General features: G+C 42.7%; 1 protein-coding gene across 6 annotated transcripts in view; it reads left to right on the top strand.

Annotated features, from left to right (window-relative positions):
* Positions 1 to 26,843, top strand: part of LOC100223347 (sphingosine-1-phosphate transporter SPNS2) — a 133,696-nt gene that overhangs the window by 50,599 nt on the left and 56,254 nt on the right. For 4 of the 6 annotated variants that reach the window (XM_072916856.1, XM_072916855.1, XM_072916854.1 and 1 more), the window contains exons 3-4: positions 11,353 to 11,489; positions 16,100 to 16,264. In XM_072916856.1, coding sequence (XP_072772957.1) covers positions 11,353 to 11,489; positions 16,100 to 16,264 — 302 coding nt within the window. The remainder of the gene's footprint in view (positions 1 to 11,352; positions 11,490 to 16,099; positions 16,265 to 26,843) is intronic. The other 2 variants (XM_072916859.1, XM_072916858.1) reach the window with 1 other exon arrangement.

Genomic DNA, 26,843 nt, shown 5'->3' on the forward strand with positions numbered 1-26,843 from the left:
AAAATGCAGCTATGACCATTTTCCCTTCCAAAGAGGGAGCATGTGTTTTGCCAAGCCCACTATAGATGGTACAACAGCCCCCTAAAGAACTGTAAAAATAATTAAAAAGAAATCAATCAGTGCCACTGCCAGCCTGGGGAGAATGTCAGCAAAGAGCTGCATCCCCTTCCCCATTCCCAAAGCAGAGCCATGTGGATTTCAAGGCTTTGATGCAGGTTTTCTTCACTACTCTCAGCATTTGCTTGGCTCCCAGCAGTGTAGCCATCAGGACTGGTAACTCCAAAATCCCCAAGGGTGGAAGGCAATGGCTGAGAGTCTCTTTCTGGCCAGGACTGCTGGCAAAACCAGCATCCCTGTCCCAGCCTTCCCCAAATCCCTCGCTCTGTGAGGGACCAGTGAGCGAGCGCTCCTGTGCCCCGGCTGCATGTGGCGTGTTTGGGAGGAGAATGTTTGGTTCCTGCAGAGTTTCTGACTCTTTGTAAATGCATCCAGCAGATATTGAGAGCTGTGTGTAGAGGTCAGCAAGGCATTCCCACTGCAAAATAGTAATTTATTTAGGGTTTTCATTTAAAAACCAAACCTTAAGTCTGAAAGATGTGGGATAAGAATATATCAGATGATCTCCCTCAGTAACTTGTCACAAATGCATGAGGAGCTCTTGATTCCACTCTAAAGAGAAGGGGAAGCACTTCCTATTGCCTTGTTTTTCTTTTCTTTTTTTTCTGAGGAAACTGCTGTTGTTGGTAAATAAGATGGAGCAAGGAATTTATTAGTAATACCCAGTACAAGTGTCTTCTCTCTATCCTGTTCTCTATGGCTGCAGGAAGTAGATTTTGAGATTGAGACAGTATAATTCCTATTGCATCCTAGTTAATTATTTGAAATTAAAATGTTAGTTGAGGAAGGATGCAGGATTAGTAGTGCTGTGGTAAAGAAGGATTGCAAAGCTCATTTAAGTACAAAAGCAATCTTCCCTCTCTATCTCAAATTAGGAACCAAATACATTATTTCTCTTTATACCAGACAGAAATGAAGCATCATTCTATTATGAGAATAACAGATTTAAAGTATTTTATTACTAGTTAAATCTAATTCATGGTACTCAATGCAGATTTTAAGGATCAAGGGATTTAGATTATCCTGCATTACCAGCTTTAGGCTGTCATTTCTTGATGTGTTTAAGTGTCTGCTGTGCTTGAAAAGGCTTTGAGAGCGAAGGTGCACATCCTGCCCCAAGGGACTCGGTGTAGTTCTTGCTGCCTCTCTTGGATCAGGGAACTTGCCAGAAAAGAGACAAGATTAGTTTTCAGCCCTCGGCAGGCCCCAGATTTTGCTCTCCAGATGGTCACACAAGCTCTGTACTGGCACAAGGGAAAGTCTGAGCAGTTCCTTGAGGAGACCTCACCTTTGCTTCCAAAGGCTCCTGCGGATGTGGCTCTGTGTGTGTGCCTGGAGTCATAATTGCAATGGCAAAAGAAAGAGCTCTTCAAGTAGAGGAAGGGAACAGAGCAAAATAAAGCTCCTTTGGGGTTTGTGGTTATTTAAATGCTTTTTAAAGACACCTTTCTCTGGCTGTGAGCCCTGGGTATAGGAGTTTCATCCTCCTGGCAAATAGGAGCAGCCTCTTCCCAGCTGGAAGGTTATTTGTAACTGCAGCTCTCAGAGGGATAGAAAAATGGGCAGAACATCCTGGAAAACTGCATGGAAAGGGAAAAGAAAAACTACTGTTTGTTCAGATGCAGACTTTCATGAGTGCTAGGAGTGATTGCTGGCTGTGTCTGTAACAGCAGCCAAGACTGGTTTAGGTATATTTTAGTCATGTCATAGCTGTGTCACTCACAATGCTGCAGTGCTGCACAGCTATTGACCAGTCTCTGCACCTCTGGGATCTCATGTCTAATTCAGGATTGACCAGAATGGATACAAATCCATCCTAATTGGCTAACTAAGTTAATGAACTTTCCCTGCAACTGATTGCACAAAGGCAAACCGACCCTGTCACGCACTGTGTGAGCAGCTGGGCAGGGCTGACGTGTCCTGCTGCCCTGTGTGACCAGAAAGTTCTCAAACACTTAGAGCTGGTTAAGGCAAATGGAGGAGAAGCTGCAAGAGGACAAAGCTCTGACTGGGAACTTCATAACTGTGCATATACAGGGTCAAAGTAACTAGTGGTTTTAGAAATGTAACTGTGAGCCACATTCCAGCTTTTAGAAATAAGTTAGGTGCAGCTCAGGGATATGTTCATAAGTTGTTACATGATCAAGCTGGTGGAAATCATGCAGATGCAGTTTAGGTTTTTTTTGTTGGTTTTTTTTTTTTTGTTTGGTTTTTTTTTTTTTTTTCCCTCCAGAATACTGTAGGAATAGTTGTAATTTCCAGACCACACATCCTTTCAATGTATTAGCCAGTCTTTGGTTGTGATCACATATGTAGGAAAGAAAAAGATGAACAGGACAAGATTATGGTGGTAGCTCTGGCTATACCAAATCAACTGGCTAGCTGAGGCTGTCCTGAACAAGAGGAGCTACCTTTAGCAGTCTTTCAATTAGTATTCCTACAGGGTTTTGTCCAATCCTGTTTTGTCAAAACATAAACTCTTAGCTCCTGGGGCTGTGATAAAATTCCACTGTTTAGTTAAGTTTTGTGAATGAAAGTTCTCCTTTGATTTGTATTTTTCAGTTGCCAGTCTTATTTGATACCACCTGGTTGGTCAGTCTTCTAAGAAAGGAGGTGATTCAGATTTCCCCTTTTCCTTTCCACTCGTGGTGTTAGATCTCCTCCGTATCCCACACTGGTTGTTCCTTTTCCAGATGTTTAATGTTTTACTGTAAAATTACTTGTTGTGTCCTTTTGACAATTTTTTTTTTGATGCCTGCTGTGCCTTTCCCAGTAATAACCTTTAATATTACAGGGATGCAGTAAACTTACTAGTGTTTTTATTGGCAAAGAGGTTTTAATCTCTGCTGCCATTAGAAGCCATAAGCAGCTCTATCTAAACAAAATTCTCAGCTGTAATGCCCACTGAATCAAGGAGTCCTTCCATCAGCTTTGGTCAGGAGTCTAAATGAAACCACACTGAAAGCATTTTGCAGGAAAACAACTCAAAGTGGAAGTAGCTGTAAAACAGAATTGGCCTTGGCTTATTTAATCCATCACTTCTGAACAGTAAGAAATGCAAAAGCATAGTTTAAACACTGCCAAAAAAGCACGTTTTCTGGGCTCTGCTGACAAGTGCCAGCAATCTAATGCTGTCTTAGGCAATAATCTGCATGGCTTTGTACGGCACTGCCATGGAAACCCAGCTGTGCCACAGCCTCCTCTTCCCTCTTCATGGAATGAACCAGATTGTGGAATTGACCCTGATGTGAATATTATTTTTTAATTGATGAGGAGAGGTGGTGTCTGCTCCCCCTCAAGTGTTCTCACAGCCACAGAAGACATTCTGCTACTATCATTTCATTGGAAAAGCTGCTCCTCAGGGCTGGATGGCTGCTGCTCTCCCACTGCAGGGTCAGTCAAGCACCAGTTCAGTCACAAGGAAAGTGATGGACTGGAACTGGATGCTGGAACTGTTCCTTGGGGTAACAGTTTTATTGATGATGAGGTTGCCCAAATCCCTTTAAAAGAGTGCTAATGTGATGTCTGTAATTCCCACAATGAAAAGCAGAAGTAAGGGGTTTCCTCTTTTCTATTTAAATGATGTTGTCTCTATACAGCTGTTCACAATCTAGACTTGTAGCATACTGGCTCCTGCTCCAAGTAAATCTGCTGGACATCCAGACAGATAAAACAGTACAGTTGAGTTCTGTCTTTTCCACTGTACACTTAGGTAAAAAATTTTGAAGTACAGCACAATTGAACTGAATTTCAGATGTATTGATGACAGCTGAATTGATAACTGTGAGTAACTCGCCTTGTGATTTCAGCAATAAGGAAGATAGGAAAGGCTGAATCTTTAAGTGCAGCTTCAATGGATATAATGTACAAAAGTAATAAAAAAGCAGTTAAAATATTGAGTGCTGGGTTTCTGGATAGTCTTATCTTATTTTCTGTTTCCAAAGAGTGGATTTCCCAGCAATTCCCACTGAAGCAATTATTCTTGTTAGTTAAGGTGAACAAAGCAAACTTCAGGATATCCTTTGCTGGGAACATAGGGGCTAACCCTTGGAAGAATCTTGTTTCTGCAGTGAGGAAAAGGCGGGGAATTATCAGTACTGAACTCTTCCAAGCACTGCATCTTTCTTGTGTGTTATTGAATGAATTGTGAACTTGCCAGACAAGCTGTGTTCAGGCCTCGTCTGGCTTCTTAAGTGGTGTTTTTGTAACCAGGTTCTGACCCTGTCTCAGCAAATGGAACTGAGTGGTGGTGTACAACAGTCTCCTTCTCTGTGTAAATGTGTGTCAGCTGTGTGTGCACATACTCATCCTAAACATGTTGTTTACATTTTGTATCAGCTTCTGCTAATGAAAAAACTGGCACCTCATGGTGCAATGTGATCCCCATGGAAAAGACTAGATTGGAGCTTGAATACTGATGAGTGGCATCTGCAGTGAGGGAAACACGATTGCGAGCGTCCTGAGAAACAGAAACACACCCTGGAAAACACAGACTGTGTCAGTAGTTAGGGCCACACCTTGAAAACACTTCTTCTCCTCTCTTTCCAGCTTTTGGCTTATTCCCACCTTGTCACTCAGCCTAGAGCACTGAGTGCCACATCCAGTTGATCCTTGAGCATCTAGAGGGATGGAGACTTCTCCACCTCCCCAAGAAGCCCCTTCCAATCCCTGATCACCCTTTCAGTGAAGAAATTCCTCCTGAAGTCCAGCCTGAGTCTTCCCTGGCACATCTTGGGGCTATTTCTTCATGTCCTGTCCCCTGGGAGCTGGGTCCAAACACCATTGGCTACCTCCTCTTGTCAGCGAGATGTTGAGAACCAGAAGGTCCCCCCTGAGCCTCCTTTTCTCCAGGCTGAGCCCTCCCCCAGCTCCCTCAGCTGCATCTTATCATCCTTGTGCTCCAGACCCTTCCCCAGCTCTGCTGCCCTTCTCTGGGCATGCTCCAGCCCTTCAGTGCTGTTCTTGCAGTGAGGGGTCAGAACTGGATGTAGCTCTCAAGGTGCAGCCTCACCCATGCTCGCTGCAGGGGGACAGTGTCCCTGCTTCTGATGGCCACACTTTTCCTGACGGGATGCCATTGGCCTCTTGGCCACCTGGGCTCATGTTCAGCCCCTGTTGACCAGCACAGCCAGATCCTTTCCCACTGGGCAGCTTTCTGGCCACTCTGTCCCCAGCCTGTGGCACTGCCTTGGGTTGTGACTGAAGTGCAGGACTTCTCACTTTGCCTTATTGGACAAGCACAAGGACACAACGAGGCTTTTATAAAATTCTCCATTTTGTCCTGTGGTCTGTTCTGGGAGAACATTTCAGACCATATCCAACCCAAACTTTCATCTACCTAACTCCAATTGATTTGATGCATTCTCAAGCTTTTTTTTTTTAATGCTCCTGTGTTTGCCACAGTGTGTGACAGCTTTGCATGACATATGGAACTGATGGTGTTTCAAAGCTCCTCACACTTGTCAGAAACTTCTTGTCTGCATGAGTCTGGAACCCAGTGATCTCGTGTTTTGCACCCAGCAAAGCGCAGTAACACGATCCATCTGTTGGCTGTTGAATTAGCAATGAAGTAAAACAAAGCCCGTGTGCAGAGTGATGTAACAGAGTACCTATAATAGTGTCTGTGACAGGAATGGTTTTCAGGGTGGTATTTTCTAAAATTAATTGTATTGTATTAATTCATCCTCCTTCAAAGGATGAATGTTTTAAATTGCTGAAGTTCCTGGGGCCTTGGACTGTCCCACCATTGGATATCAATTTCACCTTGGTCATATCATACAATCAAGGTTGAATTAAGGCTGAAGACCTCTGAGATCATCAGGTCCAGCCACTGATCCAGCACTGCCAACTCCACCACTAATCCATGCTCATCAATGCCACAACTACAAGGTTGTTGAACACTCCAGGGATGGTGATTCAACTGCTGCCCTGGGCAACTTGTTCCAGTGCTTGACCATCAATCACCACATTGTGCCTGAACTTTGGCACAAAGCATGAAGGGATCTTTATTCTTTCTTAGCTTGAATGGTGCTGTAAGAAAAAAAAAAATCACTTTAAATTGTGGCTTTAGACCTTCAGAAATCCCTCCAGCATAGAAATGATCATATAAAGAGGACACTGCTGGAAGCTGGCAGACTTGTGTGGGTTCCATATGTCTCTAGTTCATCATGGGCAGGTCACTCTCCTGTGTCTTAATTTCCTTAGCCCTAAAGTAGAAAATAATGTTAAAATTTCTTGCTAAATTGTACCATGCCTCACTGTGATGAAATGTGCTGTGTTGTATGTGCTAAGTTTATGCTATTATTATAACATAAAATCATAGAGAAAACAAAAATTAGAAGAGGAAGGCATAGCAGAAACATGTATTTGGAGTAGAGAAGCTGGTTGGGAGGTTGGAGAGTCTTTGTTCACCATTGCAGGTAGATGGTAACTGGTGTCACAAGCAGCTTGAGAAACACGTGCACTTATGACTGAAAGTCCCTGGGGTAGAAATGGATCAGCCAAATCCCAGGGTTGTACTTGTACACACCCATAAAGTATCCCATCCAGGGCAAGCTGCCTGTTTAGGTGTTCTCATTGTTTGGAAATTTGTTGTTGGGAAGATGTTATCAACCTCTCAGCACAGAGTTCTCAGCAGTGTCTCAGTGCATGCCAGTCCCTTGAGGCAGAGGCTGTCTGGGTTTGCCTTCCACAGAGCCAAGCTCACTGTCAGCACTCAATTTGATGTGTACACACGATTTCTGCTGACTCAAGGCTCAAAGATACCCACTAGGGTTTTTTTGTTGAGCATCCTTGTATAGAGAAAGCTATTTTCACCTGACCCTGAACCTTTCTAGCATTATTCCTGATAGGAAAAGGTAAGCCCTGTGTGCTTAAAGTCAAAACCAAAAGAAGGGACCTTTTTCACAGGTGCCTGTGATCTGCTCAACCTTCCAGGAACTGAGGAACGACAGTCACTCTGTGTGTCTCTGTCACTGCCTTTCTTCCTTTTTGATTCTACTCTGTGGATGACCTGCTGGCAGGAGATGCCTCTCTCTGAGATTATCTCTGGGTTGATAAATCCACTAAACAAAAGGCCACTAAAGAAAAGAGCAAGTGAGTTGGAGGCAAGTGTCTTTGGAATCACAGGGTGGAGAGCTGTCAGGTCAGAGCCTTTTCAGGGAATAGCTGTAAAGTCAACCTGGTAAAGTTTTGTTTGGAGAGAAAGAAGAGAAAAATAAAAGTGATGGTGTCTAGTTCCAGGTGGCAGGAGCTTTTTGTGACTGCTAAATATAAAGTCTACAGTTCCTTCCTCTTCTCTCATCTCCTTTGCTTCCACAGTTGGATTTACTTTTCCCCTGGGTACACAGGCAGCTCTTGAGAGGGGAAAGTGTGTATGAATAGCAGCTCCCTGGCCATAGTCCTGAAACAGGACTGGAGCTGTGGTCCATGCAGCAGCAATAGAGACCTGGGAGGATTTCCATGTCTGGTGGGTGTTTGGGTCGGATGTGTAAGACTTTTTGTGCTGCACATTGTTGTAATTCCAGCCACGCACAGAAAAAGCTGGGCAGTGCTGGCTGAGAAAGTGCTTGTGCACCTGTACAGGGTGGGACAGGCATCCAGAGGCAGAAATAGCCACCAAGCCATCCTGTTTGGGCAATTACACTTTTCCTGCCTTCTCACCACAGGCGGCATTTCAGTGGCTAAGCCACAAAGGGAGGAATAAAGACAAATGGGTTCTTCTTTTGAAAATACCTGTACTTAAAAGAACCTCCCTCCTTGATGGCATTCACTTTGTGTCTGTTTATTCATCCTTTGCTCACATGATAATTTACTCTTGCAGAAATGTATCTCAGCTCCACCCTGTGCTGGGACTGAGCCTCTTTTGCTGGCACTGCTGGAGATCATTTACTGGGAGAAATGAGCTGTACACATCCATAATGGGATTGCCAGAGCTATACCTGCCCACAGCTGCTCCCAGTGCCATCACGGCCTTCACAGCAGCTCATCTTAAATCCCAGTGGGTTTCTAACCCTGCCCTGACTTGCACTCTATATCTCTTCAGGAGCTGTAATATTCTGGGACGTCTCTACATGAAAATGGGAAGAGGAGCTGTTGATTGGGAAGAGCAAAGTGCAATGCCAACCTCTGTCCCACTGCTGCCCTAATAGAAAAGATTTGTGGCTGTGGTTGAGCTGAAGCAGCAGCTGCTGTGGTGTCACTTCAGTGTTATTAATTTGGGAGTGGGTGAGTGCAAGGAACAGAAAATACTGTGCAAAAAGGGAGAGAAGCCAAAGAGGAAGAGGCTGGCACAAGTGCCATGCTCCTTTACTGGAATGCAGCCCTCTGCCTTATGCTCAGCCCTCTTTCCTACAGATTAAACATGTTTCTGCTGCTCCTCTCTCCAACTGAATATGCTGCAGTTTTGTGTCTTCTGGATGATGTCTCTCCTTTATAGTGTTTAGTTGTCACAGAAGCTCATAGAACCTCCTGTTCTAGAGTAACTCAGGTTTCCATCCCACCTGGGAATGTGCCCTACTTTTGTTCACCTCTCTTCTGCCAGCCCAGGCTGGGGTTCAGGAGTCTCTGCTGTCACTGGCAGGAGTAATTGCAAAAATTGATTCATGGGAAATGCCTGTAACAGGAAAATCCTTTTGACAGACCACACAGACATCATACTCTGCATTTATTTGAGTCAATCAATGCTCTGATGCATATTTGGGTCATAAATACTCTGATATAAATTGCATTTATTCTTGTGACAGCTGTGTTCCATTACCTGTTATTTATTTGGCTCTGTTGTCCTTTCATTTTACACCTTGTGGAGCTGTCAATTCAGCTGCTTACCACTGACAAAGCTCACAGCTCAGAGTCTTCCAAAAATAAATCCTCCAAAGGGATTTGAGCAGCAGAAGGATGTATATTGTTGGAAAGTCATTGGACAATCTATTTTTTAGTTTGTTTTATTTGAAAGAGTAGCTTTGTCTATTTTGCCCAAATTCCAGAATTACACTTTTCATTTATGATCCAGAGGTCATTGAAGCTAATAATCCCACTGATGAATGTGAGTTTTGAATTACACCCTGCATGTCTCAAAGTTGAATTAACCATATTATTTGATATTTGAAATGGTGGGATGCTGACTTGGATGTTTTTAATTTTCCTTTGGAAGCTTTTTCAGTTTTGTGTCTTTTTACATAATAAAAATGGCAGAACATGGGGTTCTGAGATGAATGTATTGTAGTGTCCTTCCAAGAGAAAGATCAAACTGCAGTGGTCACACTGGTCTGGACGAGTCACAGTCATTTTCTGCTTCTCATCCCCAATAAACAGCCACGTATCCTTTGTGCCAGGTTGTTGCACCAGCTTTGCAAGGTGCCAAGCCCTTGGTGTTAATTCAGGAAAGCACTTAATCATGGAATTGATGACTCTAAAGTGCCTAATATAAGCATGTGTTTAAGTGCCTTGTTGGAGTGGGGCCAGTGCAGATGTGCCCTTGCTGAGCAGAGATCTGTGAGCTACTGCTGGTCTAGTTTCTCTGTAAAACAGAGGTGAAAACACTGCTTGTAGTTTTATTCATAGGTTTTGTTTGCACAAGGATTTTGGGATAGATGCAGGGACTGAGTTCTATCAGTAGGGTTTATGTAAATAGCAAAACTGTTCATAGCGTTACTACTGAAGTATGTGTGATATGTTGCATGTGCTGCATTTCAGGCCTTAACATTTCTCCATTATCTTCATTTATTTTACTCTAAATGTAAAAAGAGTAATCCTGTAATTTAGTTCAAATATCACAGTGCAAAATACATACACACGTGGGTCAGAAAGCACAGATGCATATGGATGTGTATTATTTATAAAGCTGCTTTGACATCTTAATATTCCTTAAAAAAAGACATTTAGTCATAGTTCAGCATTCTGCATATTTTTGAACTATCATATATCATCATCCATGAAAAATTCATTATTTGAGTCTTAACCATTTTAATTTTATATACACATTCCACGCAAAAGGGGGTGTGTGCTCTGCTCTTGTCTTTTTTTTTCTTTTTTCTTTTTTTTTTTTTTTAATCTATTCTATCCCCCCACCCCATTTTATACAGTGAAAAGTAGACACCTGGGGTTAGGCTATGCCAAAAGCCCACAGTGCCCTCCAAGACCTACCTGAAAACAAATGAATGTCAGGACTGTGTGACTAAAGAGAGACCTCCAGGTATTCTGGTGTCCTACCCAAATCCTTCTGGATTTGCTGAATCCCAGACTGCCAGTTATAGTCAGAGTACACACCAATAAAATCCATGTAATTGCCCTTATCCAATTCTCTAATGTGGACGGACAAAAGGCAGGTATAAATCAGCTTAAAACATGGCAATTTCTGCCAAAATCCAAATTAATAAGGAACATGATGTGAACGCCTCATCTCAGGTGTTCTCAGGGGGTTCTCAGGCCAGATTTTTTTGAGATGGGCAGAGGAGTGAGCTCTGAACTGAGGTGATTTTGCAGGAGTTACTCCGTCAAGAGCCTCATTCCTACATGACAGGAGCTCTTAGGTTAATGCTTTGGGGGTTTTGGAGGGAACAAAGGATCAACTTGAAGTCTTTCAGATGAGGACAATCCTGGCCTGTTTGGACTTGGTAGGTTAAAATTCTTTGTTCTAGTGAAGCTGTTGCTCAGTGATGGATTTAAATAAAAGTTTAGTGATGGTGAAAGGACCTAGTGAGGAGACAGGGCTGGTGTCAGTAGGATGATAGTGCTGTTTACTGCTGTTCCTACTGTTTCATAATTTCTTTTAAATAGGAAGGATGGAAGGATGACAGAACCTCAGCTTCTGTGGCCCATTTCTCTCAGGTCTCTGCTGCAAGAGCCAACAAGGAGCCCTTGCCTTGTTTTCTGTTTGCTTGAAACCCCTTCCAACCTCCACTTCACCTTCTCAGTAACATTTAAGCAGAAGTTCTTTATTTATTCTGTCCTGGTTTTGCCCATCCCCAGATCTGAGCTCAGCTGACTCTTAGGGGCTGGTGCTTTCACGTAATACAAGTTCAGTGGTCTGAAGTTTCTCTGGGGATGAAAAATCTGTTTGATTAAGGAAGCACTGACTTCAGAAAGCCTGTCGGCCTGCACATCTCTTCAAGGCAGGGCTGCAGAATGTCTAATTATTTGGAGCTGTTCTCTAGAGGATTTGGCTTGCAGAAAATTAGTCTTCCTGTTCTTGGTCTGATGTTTATTAAGTTTCTTGTCATTTTCTCTCCTTTGCAGTTTTTATCTGTAGTTTCATGGTCGCGGCGCCGATCTTTGGTTACCTTGGTGACCGGTTCAACAGAAAGATCATTCTCAGCTGTGGGATCTTCTTTTGGTCAGCTGTCACTTTTTCAAGCTCCTTCATCACTGAACAGGTAAGATCTTTTGCAAAGATGCTTTGCAGGGTGTCCTGAAAAGATGGACAATATATTCCTAAATAACTCCCCAGTCGCAGTGTGCTCAAGGGGAATGTATCCCTCTCGTGTGTATTTAACATTTAGCATGTTGTATTATCTGACCTTTTGTGGGAGAAGTGTGCTCTGTGTAACTGTGTTTGCTTAACTGTGAAAGCTGTCACCCTTTGATTGTGCATATTCATAAAAAGTAACAGATGAAGCATATCCAAGCAAGAGCTTCTGTTGACATAAGGGCTTTGTTTTGAGGGAGATCCTAAAGAAGCTTTAAAAGGCTTTACAAAAGACTTGAGAAAATGAATCCATGGCTACACAGTGGTTCTTTTGTCTTCTGATATGTAACTGAAGCCATTGGATTTTGTTGGGAAGTCTGCTCGTGGTATGTGGAATAACAAAATGCATCCGGCAGTGGTTTCTGTCCACAGCACTTTGGTTTCTGTCCACCAAGGCAGAGAAAGTGGATGGCAACACAGAGATCAGACACAGTTTCAGCTCCTTTAACACTTGTCTATAGATACGTCTGGGGAAACTGGTGATGGAGTTGTCAGGCTCAAGTAATTTTGTCAAGCTCTGCATCCCTCTCCTGCTCCCAGGACAGCTGCAGTGTCCCATTCTGAGCACTCCTGACTGCATTAATTTTCTGTCTGTCAGAGGCATTTGGAGGAAACAATGATCTGGCACTTTCTGGGGGGAAATATCCTCTTGTTTAAATCATATTATAGCAGAGATTTAATTGCTGCAGGTGGCAACATTCCTGCAGAGACAAATCACATCTCCTGGCATCATCAGACTGATGTCCCCAAGGGAGGCAGGGACATTCCTCATCCTTTCTGTCCAGCTGCATTCCAGAGATTGCAGCACTGTGGTCACACCTAAAGAATGACAACCAGGGACTAAACCTCTCCACCCTTCTGCATCCTGCCCACCCACATGCGCTGCAGTTTTTACAAAAAGAGAGTTTCCACTTAAAGCAGGCAGTGTCACTCATGTCAGTGTGGCTTTCACCAGGATTGGCTGTTGCTGCATTTCTAAAGAAAAATGCATATGGCCAAATGTGGAAACCTTTAACTCAGGAAATTGTTCTGGGTTACCCTTGGCCAGGAAGCACCTTTTCCAGGGAAAGAATGTCTCTCATCTAAAATAAGGAAGTATTTTTTTGCTTTCTCTTTAATTTTTTTCTTTAAATGTTTCTCATAACATTCTGCAAAAGCATCTTTGATCAGAGCCCAAAGAGAGGAGCATTTTAGAGAGAGCCAATGACCTTCTTATAAACACTTCTTGTGTTACAGACATATATTTATGCTTAGGTTCTCACTGATCTCCCTGCAGCCAAGTGGGTCCCAGAGCTGGAAGCAGGGGAACACTGGAACTGGACTGATGTTTTCAGAGTTGAATTTCAGTTTTAGAATTTGGGGCTTATAAAATGAAGTAGTTCAGGGATTAATATATATTAATATATGTGGTTATTTGTATACAGGGGCTCAGAGTGGCAGTAGTGTATGTTTGGAATCCAAGCCCCAATGTTTTGGAAGTCATAAGAGAGACAAGATCGAAATAGCCAGACCTGTATTAAGTCATCCTGGATATGCATCAGTACTAACTCTAGATCCCAAAGACCATCTTGACATAAACCACCCTAATACTTAGAAAAATCCCCCGCTCTGATTTTCCTGCCAGAAACTCCAGAGCTCCTGTTCCTGACTCCAGGAGGTAATGGAAAATGTTGCAGCTGCTGTAAGGATGTTCTCTACCCAGTAGCTGCAGCAGCTGAGCAAGGTCCTAAGAATAATCCAGCTTCCCATGTTATCCCTCCCACTCTGGTGTCCATGTTGGAGGCCTGATCCCTAATTGGGAAGACATGCCACATAGAACAAGCTGGATTCCTGACATGCTAAAAGGGTCAGAGAAGAGCTTCTGGTTTTGTTTTGTTTTTTGTTTTTTTTTCATGTAGGCATATTTCCTGATCTTTGTTGTCTAGGATTCATTTGAGGAGTAAAATGTTGCTTTTTCTCTCAACACTTTTTTTTCCTTTTAAGACAGTATATGTATTTGTTGGGAAGGAGGACAGGGAGCTGAAATATCAAAAACTCTTTGCTGGCACAAATAAAAGCAGTAGTAAGACTACTGTGAGTAGAGAAGTTCTCACATCCAAATTGATATGAGAACACAGGGCTGGAAGGAGCAAGTTGACACAGGCTGAGCCCATTAGAGAACTCCTTTATGTGACAGCACCAAAAATCCTGAATTAGGTGACAAAGAGTAGCCTTTCAGGAGGAATAGCAGAATCCCTGTCCTCAGGGACTACCTTTCTTCAGATTTGCATGGGGCTTTGTGCCTCATGCATCCTGTCACTGTGTAATTAAATAGAATGCACAGCCACACAGCTCAAATCTGGAGTGCAAATGGAAAGAGACAACTTAACAAAGGCCAAAAGCAGCTACAGAGCTGATGAGCTCTGAAGGCACCCAGTTTGTAAAGCTCTTTGGTAGTGTGTCAGATCCCAGCTAAAATTTGAACATCTGAAGAAAGCCATGAAAAATGCTGTTGTTTGAGTCAATGACTAGATTATTGTGGAAACAGATTTACAGAAAGAGACATGTTCATTCTTATTTGTCCTACTGTCTTGCCACACGTTCATCTGCTGAGCACGATGCCCTGTGGTCTGGGATATCCCTGGGGTCAGCTGTGTTTCTCCAATTCCTGTGTCCCCCAGCCCTCCTCTGGGGGGTGAGGAGCAGAAAAGACCTTGACTCTGTACAAGCACTTGCTCAGCAGTAATGAAAACATCCCTGTGTTATCAGCTCTATTCTCAGCACAAATCTAAACCATGGTCCCATACCAGCTACTGGGAAGAAAATTAACTCTCTCCCAACCAAAACCAGCACAAAAGAATTGGAGTGCGGTAAACAGCTCATCTAAGATACTGTCTAAATGCTATTTTATTCTGCTTGGGTTAAAAAACATAACTGAAAATCAGCAGATAAATCAGGAATTGGATACATGGGCCATGAAGACAGTTGCTAGAGAGCGCTGCCTTTTTGAAATATCATTAGTTATTTATTATCAAGTATCTCTGGGTTCCTAAAATGGAATAATGACTGTCAAATAAACAAATAATTAATGTCTTATATGCTGGTAGATATTAAATAGGTAGATAATAGGCTCTCACAATGAAAAAAAAAAAAATCAAGCTAGGGGTAGTTCCAGTGCATAGAGGGGGTGATAGAAAGGAACAATGCATGAATTCAACACATAGCAAAATAGAAACAGGACAACTCATGCTTAAAAGTTTGGTTATTCTTCATTAGATCTTAAATTAATTTTGAAACAAATCATAAGAAACCAAATAAATACTGTATCACAGAGTGATTCCATAAATACACCTGTTTCCATGCATAAAAATAACTAATGATAAATTTAACTAAAGAAAATCATCAGAAGTAGTAAGACTGAGATAATATCAATAAGCTTATTTTTTAATGTTGTCTCATAATTATGTTAGTACAGAAATTCTCTGTAGAAAGATGAGACATGAGGCCTCCTCTGCTTTGGTACTTGCATATTTCTGCTCTATAACACTGTTTAGCTAAAATAAAAGTTCCATTAAGAAATCATTAACAAACTTGTTCAATAATATAAAATTATGTAAAGCTGGTACATATTTAGACATATTGCTAGATTAACTCAATTTATAGAAGCTTCAATAAATAAAGTATGTATTTTAATTTTTATTTCCTAAGTACAAACACCCGCTTAGAGATTTTCTCCCTTTAAACCTGACTTTAAATCAGGTCTGCATCTACCAGCACAACTTTGAGCGCTTTCACCTGCAAAACCCTTTCTTGTGCTGTTTTTGGCTTTTGCCAAGCATTTGGGGAAAACACTTGCTGGTTATTGGTTCATGAATTGTAATAAATCATGAAAAAATCAGTAGGCTTTTGTGTGGTATGCAGTCATATCCCAAAGTAATGAACCAAGGACACAATCTTCATATAGTTTCTTTATCTGAATGTGTTTCCAACCACACAAAAAGCTAAATATGTGTTTGTCTTCCTCTGTATCAATATAAACTCTGATGTAATAAGTAACCAGTGTATTTCCCTAGGTAGCATTTTCATGAGCACAGTGCCTGATTGCATGTGGTGATCACCTTGGGGTGGTTTATATTCCAAGATGTCATTGCAAAGGGTCTGTAATCCCAATTGCACCATTTCTGTCTTTCTGAACAGCTTGATATGACACAACCTGGTTATCAGGAGTGATCATCAGGAGAGTTATCAGGAGAGTTTGTTTCTGGCTGCTTGGATATCCACGTCTGTTAGGGATGATAAATGTTCTCAGCTGGTTTGAATGAGCAGCAGATGGTCTTAGGTGAGCACTGGGGTTTGGTGCTAGACTTCTGCCCCTCTCAGCACAGCCCTCTGGGACATCAGGACCCCTCTCCCTCGTGGGCAGACACCTCTGTCTTAAAGCAAAAAGGAGCTCAGAGGCGAGAATTTGCAGACTGTTCTCTTGTCTTCTAAAATACTGCCATGTAAATATCTTGAATAAAGCATATTTCTGTGTGAAAGGTGTGCTGGCTTACAAATGGACAAGGGCTTCTGCTCCACCAGGCTGGGAGACCACGAGTACCTGATAAGCAGCCAGAGCAGGCTGTGGTAATGTGGGTTGGCTGGGAGACACCAGAGCTGCACATGCTGGAAAGCTGGGAAATGGAAAAGCAAAGCATTGACAAGGTAAACCAGGAATGTGCTTTTGAATTCTCCAGTTCTTGGTAAATATTTCTGGTCAGGTTTTGATATAGCTAACATGATAAAACCTTTTTGCTCCCACTGCAATTTACCTCTGGATAGGTCTTTCTCTTAGTGTTGTTTTCTTTTCCTTTTATTTTGATTTATCTCTGGGAGAGGAAGGAAATTGTCCGTGGTGGAGTTCCAGTTAGTCTGCAGTGCTTGCTCCTGTCTTTTCAGACTTGCCAGATGTCTTTTTATTTCCAAAACTTGTCTTTCAAGGAGTTTCTAAAAGAGAAGCAACAAATTGTGTGCAGAATGGAACAAATAGTTAGCTGGGTTAATTTTAAAAAACATAAACATAATGCAGCCACCCCCTACACATGATGATTCACTATAGGAAAAAAAAAAAGCCTTTAGTCTTAAGTGCTCCAGCAGAAGTTGTAATATAAAACATACAGCTCCTGTGCCTGTGGTTCTGCTGTGCAAGATAAATACACAGCTTGGAAAACATAAACAAACAAAACTGAAATCCCCAAGCCAACATCTTATATGTAAGGAGACTGAGTGTTGTCTTTGAAGTCACCATGAATTACTGGAATGTTTATATCCTCCTATTCCGGCCTATTAGTTTTGAGCAGAAGTGTCATGTAGAAAAAAGGCAAAAGGGATTCTCCCAGCAACTTTGGGAAGTCAGCTGCATGTGCATTCCGTCCCTTCCCTCATAGGCAATTCCCAGCAGGCTGTCACAGAAGTGCTGCTGGACTAAAGAGGTCCATGGCCAAAGCCCTTGTCTGGCTCTGCTGTGTTTTGCCAGCCCTGATGTGGCTGGCACAGGAGCCCTGCAGATGAGCACATGCTGTTGATCTTTGGATTTCTGCACATCTGGCCTTTGCTAGACTGCTCAGGAGAAATACTATCTGCTGTGGACTCTGTTACCAGAAGCAGGTCAGGAGGGTGCTGGTGCTCTCTGCCTGGGTGGTGTCAGCTCCCAAATCCCTCTGAGCTGCAGTTCTGCCCCTTTGTGCTGCCCCAGTGCCCCCTGCACCACAAGATGCCCTCAGCCTCCTGCATAGCCTCTGCTCTCTAAAGTGAGATGTGGAATCTGTGCATCTGTTCTTCTGCCAGCTGTCAGAGCTCCCTCCTCCCCACAGTGCAGCTGCTGTGCCAGGGGCACTGGGGGCACTGGGTGCCAGGGGCACTGGGGGCACTGGGTGCCAGGGGCACTGGGGGCACTGGGTGCCAGGGGCAGGAGGTGCTGTGCTGGGCTTAGGTGACTCAGAAATCCCAGTAAGAGAGGGAAAGGGTAAGGGCTCTCTTTACACTGCAGAGTGGAATTCTATAGGGACTGATTCTGCCCCACTGTCCCTCTCTTGTATGTCTCAAAGGAGGTAATTTATAGAGAGATAGTTCCCACAGACCCTTTTAGAATTATAGACTTGTTAAGGCTGGAAAAGACCTCTGAGATCATGGTGTCCAATCATTAATCCAGCATCACCACCATGAGGAAATTGAAAGGCATCCTTTATTTGACCCCTCGCCAGCAAGAGGGCACCTGCTGTTCCTTCCAAGTGCTGTTCCCAGTGCTCTTGTAAGTTTTGCTATCTCACATCTATTCATATGGATTATATGAGGTGTACTGTAGGAAAAAATACACTATTGCTTATTCCTTTAATAATGGAGCGCTGACTGAGGTGGTCTTAAGGTATTCTGGGTATCTGTCAAGTCTGCTATCATCTTCAGCACAGCTGATTCCAAATATTGTATGAGAAACTGTTTCTCTGTAAGGACATCTTCTCTTGCAGAGACAAGTGCAATAATTTGAACTCTTGAATCTTGGGTCCTCACTGTTCCCTCAGATTTTGCTAAGCAAGGACAGAAGCACTGGGAAAAGATTTATATAAATGAAATAGTTGTAGAGTGCAGAATTACTGTAATGTGTTTGTCTCCTGGTCGTTTTATGTTCTTACCTTGTCCCTTTGTATCTGTCACTCTTCCAAGGGAAACTATAAATGAAAACCAGATTAAGGTGTTCTCAGAGCATCAGACCCAAAAAAGCCAATCTATGAGAGCAGGCAGCTTTTCAAAGGTGTTATCAGAAATTGAAGTGCATTTTCTGCTCAGTGTTGGGGTTTTTCCATCCAGTATCTGTGTCCCTGTATCTGTAAAACATTTGGGAAGAGATATTGAAAACACAGCTGGTGATGGCTGCCAGGAGAGAGAAACAGCACAGTTCCAAAGCTTACTCAGAAAGTTTATTCCTGTGATGAGAAAAATGAACTTCAAGTAACTATCATAAGGAATATCTCTACCACACATTGCATTTCCCATCTGCAGAGTGTCTGGAACAGGAATGTTTTTGCTCTCCCTTCTGGGACCTGAGAGCAATCAATATGCACCCCCCCCGTCCCATCCTCCCCAGGTGGGGTCAGTCTGGCACCATGTCCTATTCAAATTTCTCAAATCACTCCAGCTGTGTGCAGCTGTGTGTCCATAAATGTGCCTCCTGTACCCTACCTCTTCCTTTGAGGTCATTAACGGCCTGAAATCACAGTTCTTGGATTCAAACACGGTGTATCTGAATCAGACACTGTGGATACTGAAAGAAGAGATCTTTCCATTGCTTAGCATCAGAACTCTCTCACTGTGTGCTGCTGCAGAGGCTGTGATTCCAGCTCAGTGCAATGAGAACAGTGCACTGAAATGTCAGACCTGCCCCTCAGAGCTCAGGCATTTTCCAGAGCAGGTGGACAGAGGTTTGTGCTGGGAGAGCACCCAGAAACAGGCTCAAAGCTCAATGCTGATTTGCACAGGGTCTCAGAGAGGGCCCCTGTAATTGCCTTTCAGGGCACTGTTTGTTATCTGGGTTACTGGAAGATGTTGAAACCGTTATCACAGGGCCTGTCATTGTGGTTCTGATTCAGCTCCTTCTTTAGAAATCTGTGGGAACCTTTTGTGTGTCTGTGGCGATTGAGTCAGGCCCTACATCATTGGTGCTGTTCCACTGGATCATGGAAATGTTTAAAGACAACAGCATGGTGCATGAAAGATTTTTGCAGGCCAAAGGCCTTTACAGGTTTGTCCCATTTTTTTGCAGAAAGCTGAACTTATAGTCTCCAGGTTGAAGAGTAGGAAAGTTAATCTGCTGTGTCAGCTAATGGATGGTGTGGAAGCAATGCCTGCCTGTAACATTTTACCTGTCCTGCTTTTGTTGTGCCTGAGCAGGAAATCTCACCTGGGCCAGTTATTTGCTGATGAGACAGAGGGAAAAAGGCATGTTTGTTTTATTTCCAGGCTCTGTGTGTCTTGGAAACATTCCTTCTTCTTATGCTGTCTGTTAAAATGTATATTCTGCTTGTCATGCTGCAGCAGAGGCCTAACCCCCGGGTGTGCTGATGGAACACAAATAACATCTTATTCTTAACCCTGTGTAAGTGGAAATCTCTATAATGCTTTAGCATTATGTTTTATAAATAATTATGACAGTGTCTTAAGCTCATCTGTTCAAAACATTGAAGGAATGGAAGAAAGGGAGAATGCTTCTTAAATAGACTGGGTTTTAATCAGTTGGTGTGAAAAAAAAAATTTAAAGAAGTATTAGTGCTGCATGTAAGTTTCCAAGCAAATGTTAAAATATAAAGGAACTGTAAAATTTCCTATCAGCCTGCAGGGATCCTTGCAGTAGTGCTGTGGCCTGTGGGACACAAGTCATTCCTGGTGTGGGGTCCTCGGGTGCATGCTGGGCTTCCATAGGGGGATGCCTGGCTTGGTCAGATGAGTTCAGAAGGCAAAGCAAGTCACTGCTTCAGTGCCTGGGTGGTCCTGTTATTTTGGGAATTAGCTTCCCAAGTAGCTGTATATTGAGGGTACAGAGAGGGTGCCAAGTTGGTGGTGTAGAACATGTGCCTTCATGATCCACTGGGATGGTCAGATATGGGTCTGGAGAAATGTTACCATTTTTGAAGGCTGTAAACTGATGTGTGTTTAGTATGGATATATGTGAGACAGCTTATGGATGGTGTTCTTGGAGCTTATGCCTTGGGAGGAAGCACAGTGCTTTAGCAGAGTTCAGTTAATGATGCCTCACAAAGAAAACAACCCATTCATCCCAGGTTTAGGCTCATTAGGAGGCCAAATCTAAACTTTCTATTAGCGAGGTGGTTCTTAACAGTTGTGAGTATTGTCCTGAAAAACAGGATGCAGGAGAGAGAGAATGTGTTATTCAGGCTCTGGCTTCTGTTCAGATGCAAAAGTATGGATTTGAGCCTTTCTTTGGTTGAGCTCCTGGTTGCCTGCTGATCCAAATGCATCAGTCACTCCTTGGGAAGTGTAAGTGCTTCCTCAACAGCCACACAGTCTTGGCCTCCTGGGTTGTGCATAAAGGCTGGGAAAAGGACCATTATGTTCTAAGTCATGTGCAAATAGTGGGAAGAAGGGAAATGTTTTATAGTACCAGGTGCTAAATTAGTCTTTTGAAGTGTTGACATTTCTTTTAAATGTATAAAGTTCCCAGGCTACACAAAACACTGCATTTGCAATTCAGATAAGTTGAATTAGAGTACTAATCTCAACCCTACTTAATAGATTTTGAACTGGAAATCCCTGGGAGTGGTGCTGATCATCAAATCTGAAAACATGAGTGATGAAGCCTCATGAGAAGATAGTCACAAAACATCCAAATGTGTTTAGTGTGGTTTAATAGGCTGTCATTTTGTCAGATAGGCTGGATTTAAAGAATGAAATTAAGCTACAGCACGACAAAACCTTGTCAATTAATAACACTTCAAAAAGGAACATGACAACTGTTCAGGGAAGAGCATGAATAAGAAGCAGCTATGAAGCAGAAGGAATTGGTAGATGCACCACTTTCTCTCTGGAAATCTGATGCTAAAAGTGAGTATCATCTCTCAGATACTGGCCAAACATACTGCAAGGTCAGCCTTCTGCACAGTTCTTGGAGGCCTCTGGATCTTGATGGAGTCAGCAAGCCAGGGAAGCGTGAAAACAGAAAACAGGAACAAACGTCAAACTTTGGAATGATTTAAATGGTTCTTCAGCAAAGTTGCCTGCAAGAGCTGACCTGCTGGTGTACTTGATTTTTAGCATATGCAAAGCAAAATATGCCAAGAATCAGCAGAACCAGGAGTATGGGAATAGTTGCAGGGACTGTAACTTTGTGCTAATTTAATTTAAACCTTGAGGGATTCCCTTAAAATGTGTCCTTCATGCACTCTCAAAAACTGTTCTGCACTTGCAAATGTGTCTAGTGTTCACATCTGGGTGTCTCAGGCAGTTGGCTGAAGCTTTTTTCAAAGGGTGCTAAGAAATCAGTTTCTGCAATGATTTCAGAGATAGGGGTATGGAATTGTGTTCTCCAAGAAACTCCAATCCAACCTGTCTGATGGATTTGACTAATTTTTTGCTTAAGAATTGGTCCAAACCAAAGAGTTTCAGCCAAGATGGCCATCATGTTAAAGAGGTTGGATCTCACACATTTCTGTAGACATCACTGGAGGTGGAGATGTTGTTAGGTATCAATGCCTGTAAATGTTTGTTCTGAAAAATCTGGCATCTCTTTGTTGCTTGGATTTAGGCTTTGCTTGTGGCTCATCTGTGGCTGGGACACAGTAGCCCATTACTACCTGTGAATATCCTTTGGTTTAGTGAATGCCACCCCATATTCCAGCTGCATTTGGGAACCTGTGTGTGTCAAAAACCTTGCAGTGTTTCCACAGTTGCAAAAATACATTGTATTTCTTCCAGTGCCTATTTTAGTGATTATGGCTGTGTTTGCACATCTCAGGAAGGAAACTGTGATAGTGCCTAATGCCAGAGATATTTGAGGCAAGTGCTGGTAAGTGTGTCCCACCTGACAGATCTGGAACAAAAAGCAACCATTTGCTTCCAACCCAGAACTATCAATGTTCTTAGGGGAACAGTTTTGGAAGATACATTCTGGTGTAATGGTTTTGTAACAGGGATAAATGACCACTATTTCAGCCATGTGAAGGGCCATGGACTCCTCTGGGCCTTACACCAGAGTCAAGGATGAAAAGAAGTGTTTTAACTCTGTCTTCTAGCAGGCACTGGGAACATGGGGCTCTTTATGAACCCTGTGATTTATTTGAACATCAGCCTTTTTCTTTAAGGTCTATTTTACAGCAACATTGCATCTGCTGGATGGGGTTTGGTGAGTGAGCAACCTGGTACCTTCCTCCCAGTTGTATCCCAGGTCCCTGTCATTAATCCAATATTAATGACCAAGAAACTAAACTGAGAAGAATGTAGATCCCACCATTTGCATGCTGTAGTATTTTTACCATGGGCAGGCCAATCAAATGAAAAGCCCTCCAGTTAGGGAGCTGAAATGCTGCTTTTGTCTTTACTCAGTTTGTTATCAGGACGTGGTGGTGGTGCCTCATCACCCAGTGTCTTGTAATTACACTGCCTAATGGGATGGAGAATGGGAATTGGGCTTGTTTTTTGGGTTTTTGGGGTTTTTTTTTGTTTGTTTTCTTTTTTTGTGCTGCACAAAAATGACTGAAAAGCAACAGAGGATTCCCTCAGGGCTGCCACAGCTTGGGAGGTAGGAGAGTGATGGGAACCCGGATTTCGGACACTGCAACTTTAGTGTTGAAAGGGATTTTCACATTCAACATTTGCAAATAGCTCAGGAAACCTTGCCACAGATTTTTGTCCCTGTGAAGCACAAAGCAGCTCTGTGGAAGAAGTGCTGAGGGAGTCTTGCTACTTCCAGGGTAGGTTGGGGCTTTTTTTATGTCCAGAACACTTAATTGGGTGTTTCACCCTAGAGTCTCCCTGTAGGTATGCAGTTGTTAAACACTTTAGTTGCTGACTGAAGGGTGTGATGAGTTGAAAAGGGAGTATCTTGCATTCTTTAATGGTTATTTTTATACACTAAATAATAATATAAATATCATAAAACAGGACTGCTTTAATCAGCCAGAATCTTAAATGCATTCCCAGATAAAATTTTCCACATTCTATTAAGTGTGCCTGAAGAGGCTACCTGGGAGAACTAAAGCCATTAATAAATACTAGAAACAATGAAAGGAAAGGTGAGTGGACTTTGCTTCTTCTCCCTTGCTCATTTTTATATTTAAATATGTATTTTGATCTCTTTGTACTTGCTGTAGTCTCTTTTCTCCTTGTAGAGTTTTGAGTAGCAGCTGAATTTTCCCAAAAGGGAATTGCTCAGAGGTGAGGTGTTCAGAGCTGAGAATCAGTGAGGCACTCAATGCATCCAAATGAGCTGAAGTTTGGAAGTGTTTAGCAAAGTGTAAATGGATGCTGCAGAGGAATCAGACCTGCTTTAGAAGCTGTTGTATAAGTCCATCCTACATACAAAGGGTTTCAGTATTGACCCTTGAGCACATGATTAATCAAATGCATTAAGATTTCAGTAAATCGCTAGCTTGCTGTTAAATCTTGGTGTGGTCTCATCTGTAACCTCCAGCCAGGGTATGTAGAATAAATACACGTGAATAAAACTAACATGAATGTGGGAATAAAACCTGTGAACACTTGAAGGAAGAAGGCCTGGGGCATTTGCACTTGAATTTTAGCGACCTGCTTGTGAGAGTTGAGGGGAAGATCTTTGGTTAAGAGAAGCATCCTTTGCCAGGCATAAATATTTAAGCTAGTATACTTTCTATGCTAAGCAGGCTTAAGGAAAAAGAGTGAAGAAAAACCTGGTTAGTGTGAACGTGGCAGAGACACAGCAAATGTGAGATGGTGTATGGATTTAACTGAATTTAAATACCTTTGTCAAAGTGGCCTCCTCACTCTAGAACTGCTTCTGTGCCCATAGTGCTGCTTTGGTGTGTATTGATACCTGATGGGAGCTGTAAAGATGGAGCCAGACTGTTCTCAAAAGTCACTAGAGAAAAGGTGAGGCAAGGGGCACAAACTAAAATACTGGAAATTCCACTTAAACATCAGAAGAAGCAATTTTACTTTGAGGATGATCCAACACTGCAGCCGGTTGTCCAGTATGGTTGTGGCTCCTCTATCTTCAGAGATACTCAAAACTCAAGTGGACATTGTCCTGACCAGCCTGTTGTAGTTGATCCTGCTGTGACCAGGGGACATAGACCAGATTATCTCCAAAACTCCTGCCAGTCTCAGGTATTCTCTTATTCTGTGAGTGCTTGCAAAGGAGAAGAGTAGTCAAAAAATGGTGATGGAAGATGGACTTAGCATCAAGAGTTCCATTTGAAGGGAGGAAACTGTAAAACTTAAATAGAATCCAGTAGTGATGGAAGTTCTGGGAAATGTTGTGTGCAGTAATGACTTACAAAGTAGTTGTGATGGTAGAGATGGGGAGTGAGAAGTAGGTGTGGGTGAGAGACAACACACACAATGGGGGAAGAAAAGAGGAATCTAAACCAAATCACTTCTCTGCAGTGGGATAAATGGCAGAAGCAGCAGCTGCAGTGCATCTGCCCTGGGCTGCCCTGCCTGCAGGACTCAGGGCTGATAAGGGGAGAGAACTCTTGGTGGAGGTGAGAAGGGTGGTTCATAATTAGATTTATCTGACAGGTAACTTTAGCATGAACTTCTCAGTGCACTTGTATCTCTACAGCAAACAGATAAACACTGATAAGTCTCAGCATTGACTCAGAGATGATAACCCATCAGTCTGTCTCCAACCAGTCTCCACCTGAGCATGTGCTCTGCTGGTCCCTTTGTACCACCCAGAGGCTGAGCATAACCCACTCCCTTTGGTTGTAGGAAATCCTGACACCAGTCCTTAGCCAATCGCTGAACAGGGGAGAAAAGTACTGATCAACAAAACATCTCAGTGCAGTTTTGCCCTCATGCTGGTTTTTATTTTGGTCTCTTGGCTGGCAATTCCCATGAGGGATTAGGTAAGATTACTTGTCAATAAAGAAAAAGAAATTCATCTTCCTTTGTTCTTGCTCAAAGATCTCCCAGATGGTAAGACATCAGATGGCCAAAATTTGGAATGAATATTCGGTTACTTAAAAATCTGGGCTGAACTTGATAGGAGGACATGTTCTTCAGGATTGGCAATGGAACAATTCACCAGTACTATGTAGTCCCTCTCTGGATCTTTACAACATTTATTCTGTTTTTATTAGAGGAGAGTTAGAACCATTGCTGTTTGAGGAGGTGAGGCATGTAGCTTTGAGTTCTATATCTGGATTTGACATAGCATTCCCATCTGGGCCCAGGACTTGTATCCACCAATGGAAGTCAGGTGCCCTGGTGATATATATGCAAAATTCATAAAGCTTTAGGGGTGCACAGTGTTGGAAGATGTATTTAAGCTTATCTGTTCTGCTGTGGCCTTTGTCATCCACCCAGGCACAGAATGGAATTTGAAACATCAACCTCATTGTTTAATGTCAGATTCTCTCTTGTGCTATGTCAGTGTCCTTGTTTGACTTGGAAACTCATATTTTTCAAGGTGAGCCCTCATTCCTGGGAGGGTTGAGAGAATTGGAGCTTTTAGTGTTTAAACAAATATGTAATGTCATACCAGTGCCCAAGTCTTCAGTGACTCTCAGCTAATGAGCTGTGACTGTGCAGGAGTCAATGCTCTTAGTACCACCCCGATACTCAGAGCAGGTTCCTGGTTTGCTTACCTCATAGTTAATGGTGTATCTTTTGGCAAAAGGTGTGGTGTGTCATCATTAACCATTTAAATCCTGCAAAGTGCTGGGAGAACTTACTGGAGCAGGGGAGGAAGTGGTGTTTGCCTGGCCAGAAAATGTGGGGTCTGCTCAAGGAGGGCAAATTCTTGCATGGGAGTGCAGCTGTCAAAGGGAACCACTGTTGTGCAGTCCTTGAATTGATATTTGAGCCCTGTGGGGTTTATTTTGTTCAAATGGTTCCTGCAGTGTCTCAGATTTATCCAACTGATCACTTGTGACTGCTGTGCCCCCCTAGCTGCCTAGTGCAAGGCTCAGCCATTTGGAGAAATACAGGAGTGTAACTCAGGGAAATTAGGTCAATCCCAATGCTTTCTCCTTAGTTTACTGTAGTTTCACCACATTTTAGGCTCTGTGTGGCAACCCCAGCTGCCTGTGGTAGGAATGACTTCATGCACATCTTCTTTCAAAGCATGCAAACCCTGATTCTGTATTCTTGATTTTTGCATAATGTTCATGAGATAAAAGAAGGAAAATATGGCAAAACTCAGCTGAAATAGGAATTTAATGGTACTGAGTCCTCTTTTACATCAGCTAAATGCATTATCCACAGGAGTTTAACTCATCCTCACATAGGAAAGGGTACAGGTGCTATAGCAATATGAAAGATCCTTCTTTTAGACCAGCATCAGCAATTTTAAACATGGTTTGCATTGGTGTTGTGCACACACAGCAATTCATGACTCTGGAGTGACTCTGTTGGTGGGATCTCCTCAGTCCATGTGTCCCTCATCTGAAAGCAGCACGTGTTCAGCTTCTTTTGAGACCCTTACAAGCTATTCCACATTCAAATGCAAATACTTAATAAACAAAGCTTAAGGATCATATGATTCTTTAGACAGTAAATCTCATTGCTCAGAGTTGTACACATATTTGGCAGATTATAG

This window comes from Taeniopygia guttata, chromosome 19 (genome assembly GCF_048771995.1).
Source record: "Taeniopygia guttata chromosome 19, bTaeGut7.mat, whole genome shotgun sequence".
Classification (NCBI taxonomy): Eukaryota; Metazoa; Chordata; class Aves; order Passeriformes; family Estrildidae; genus Taeniopygia; species Taeniopygia guttata.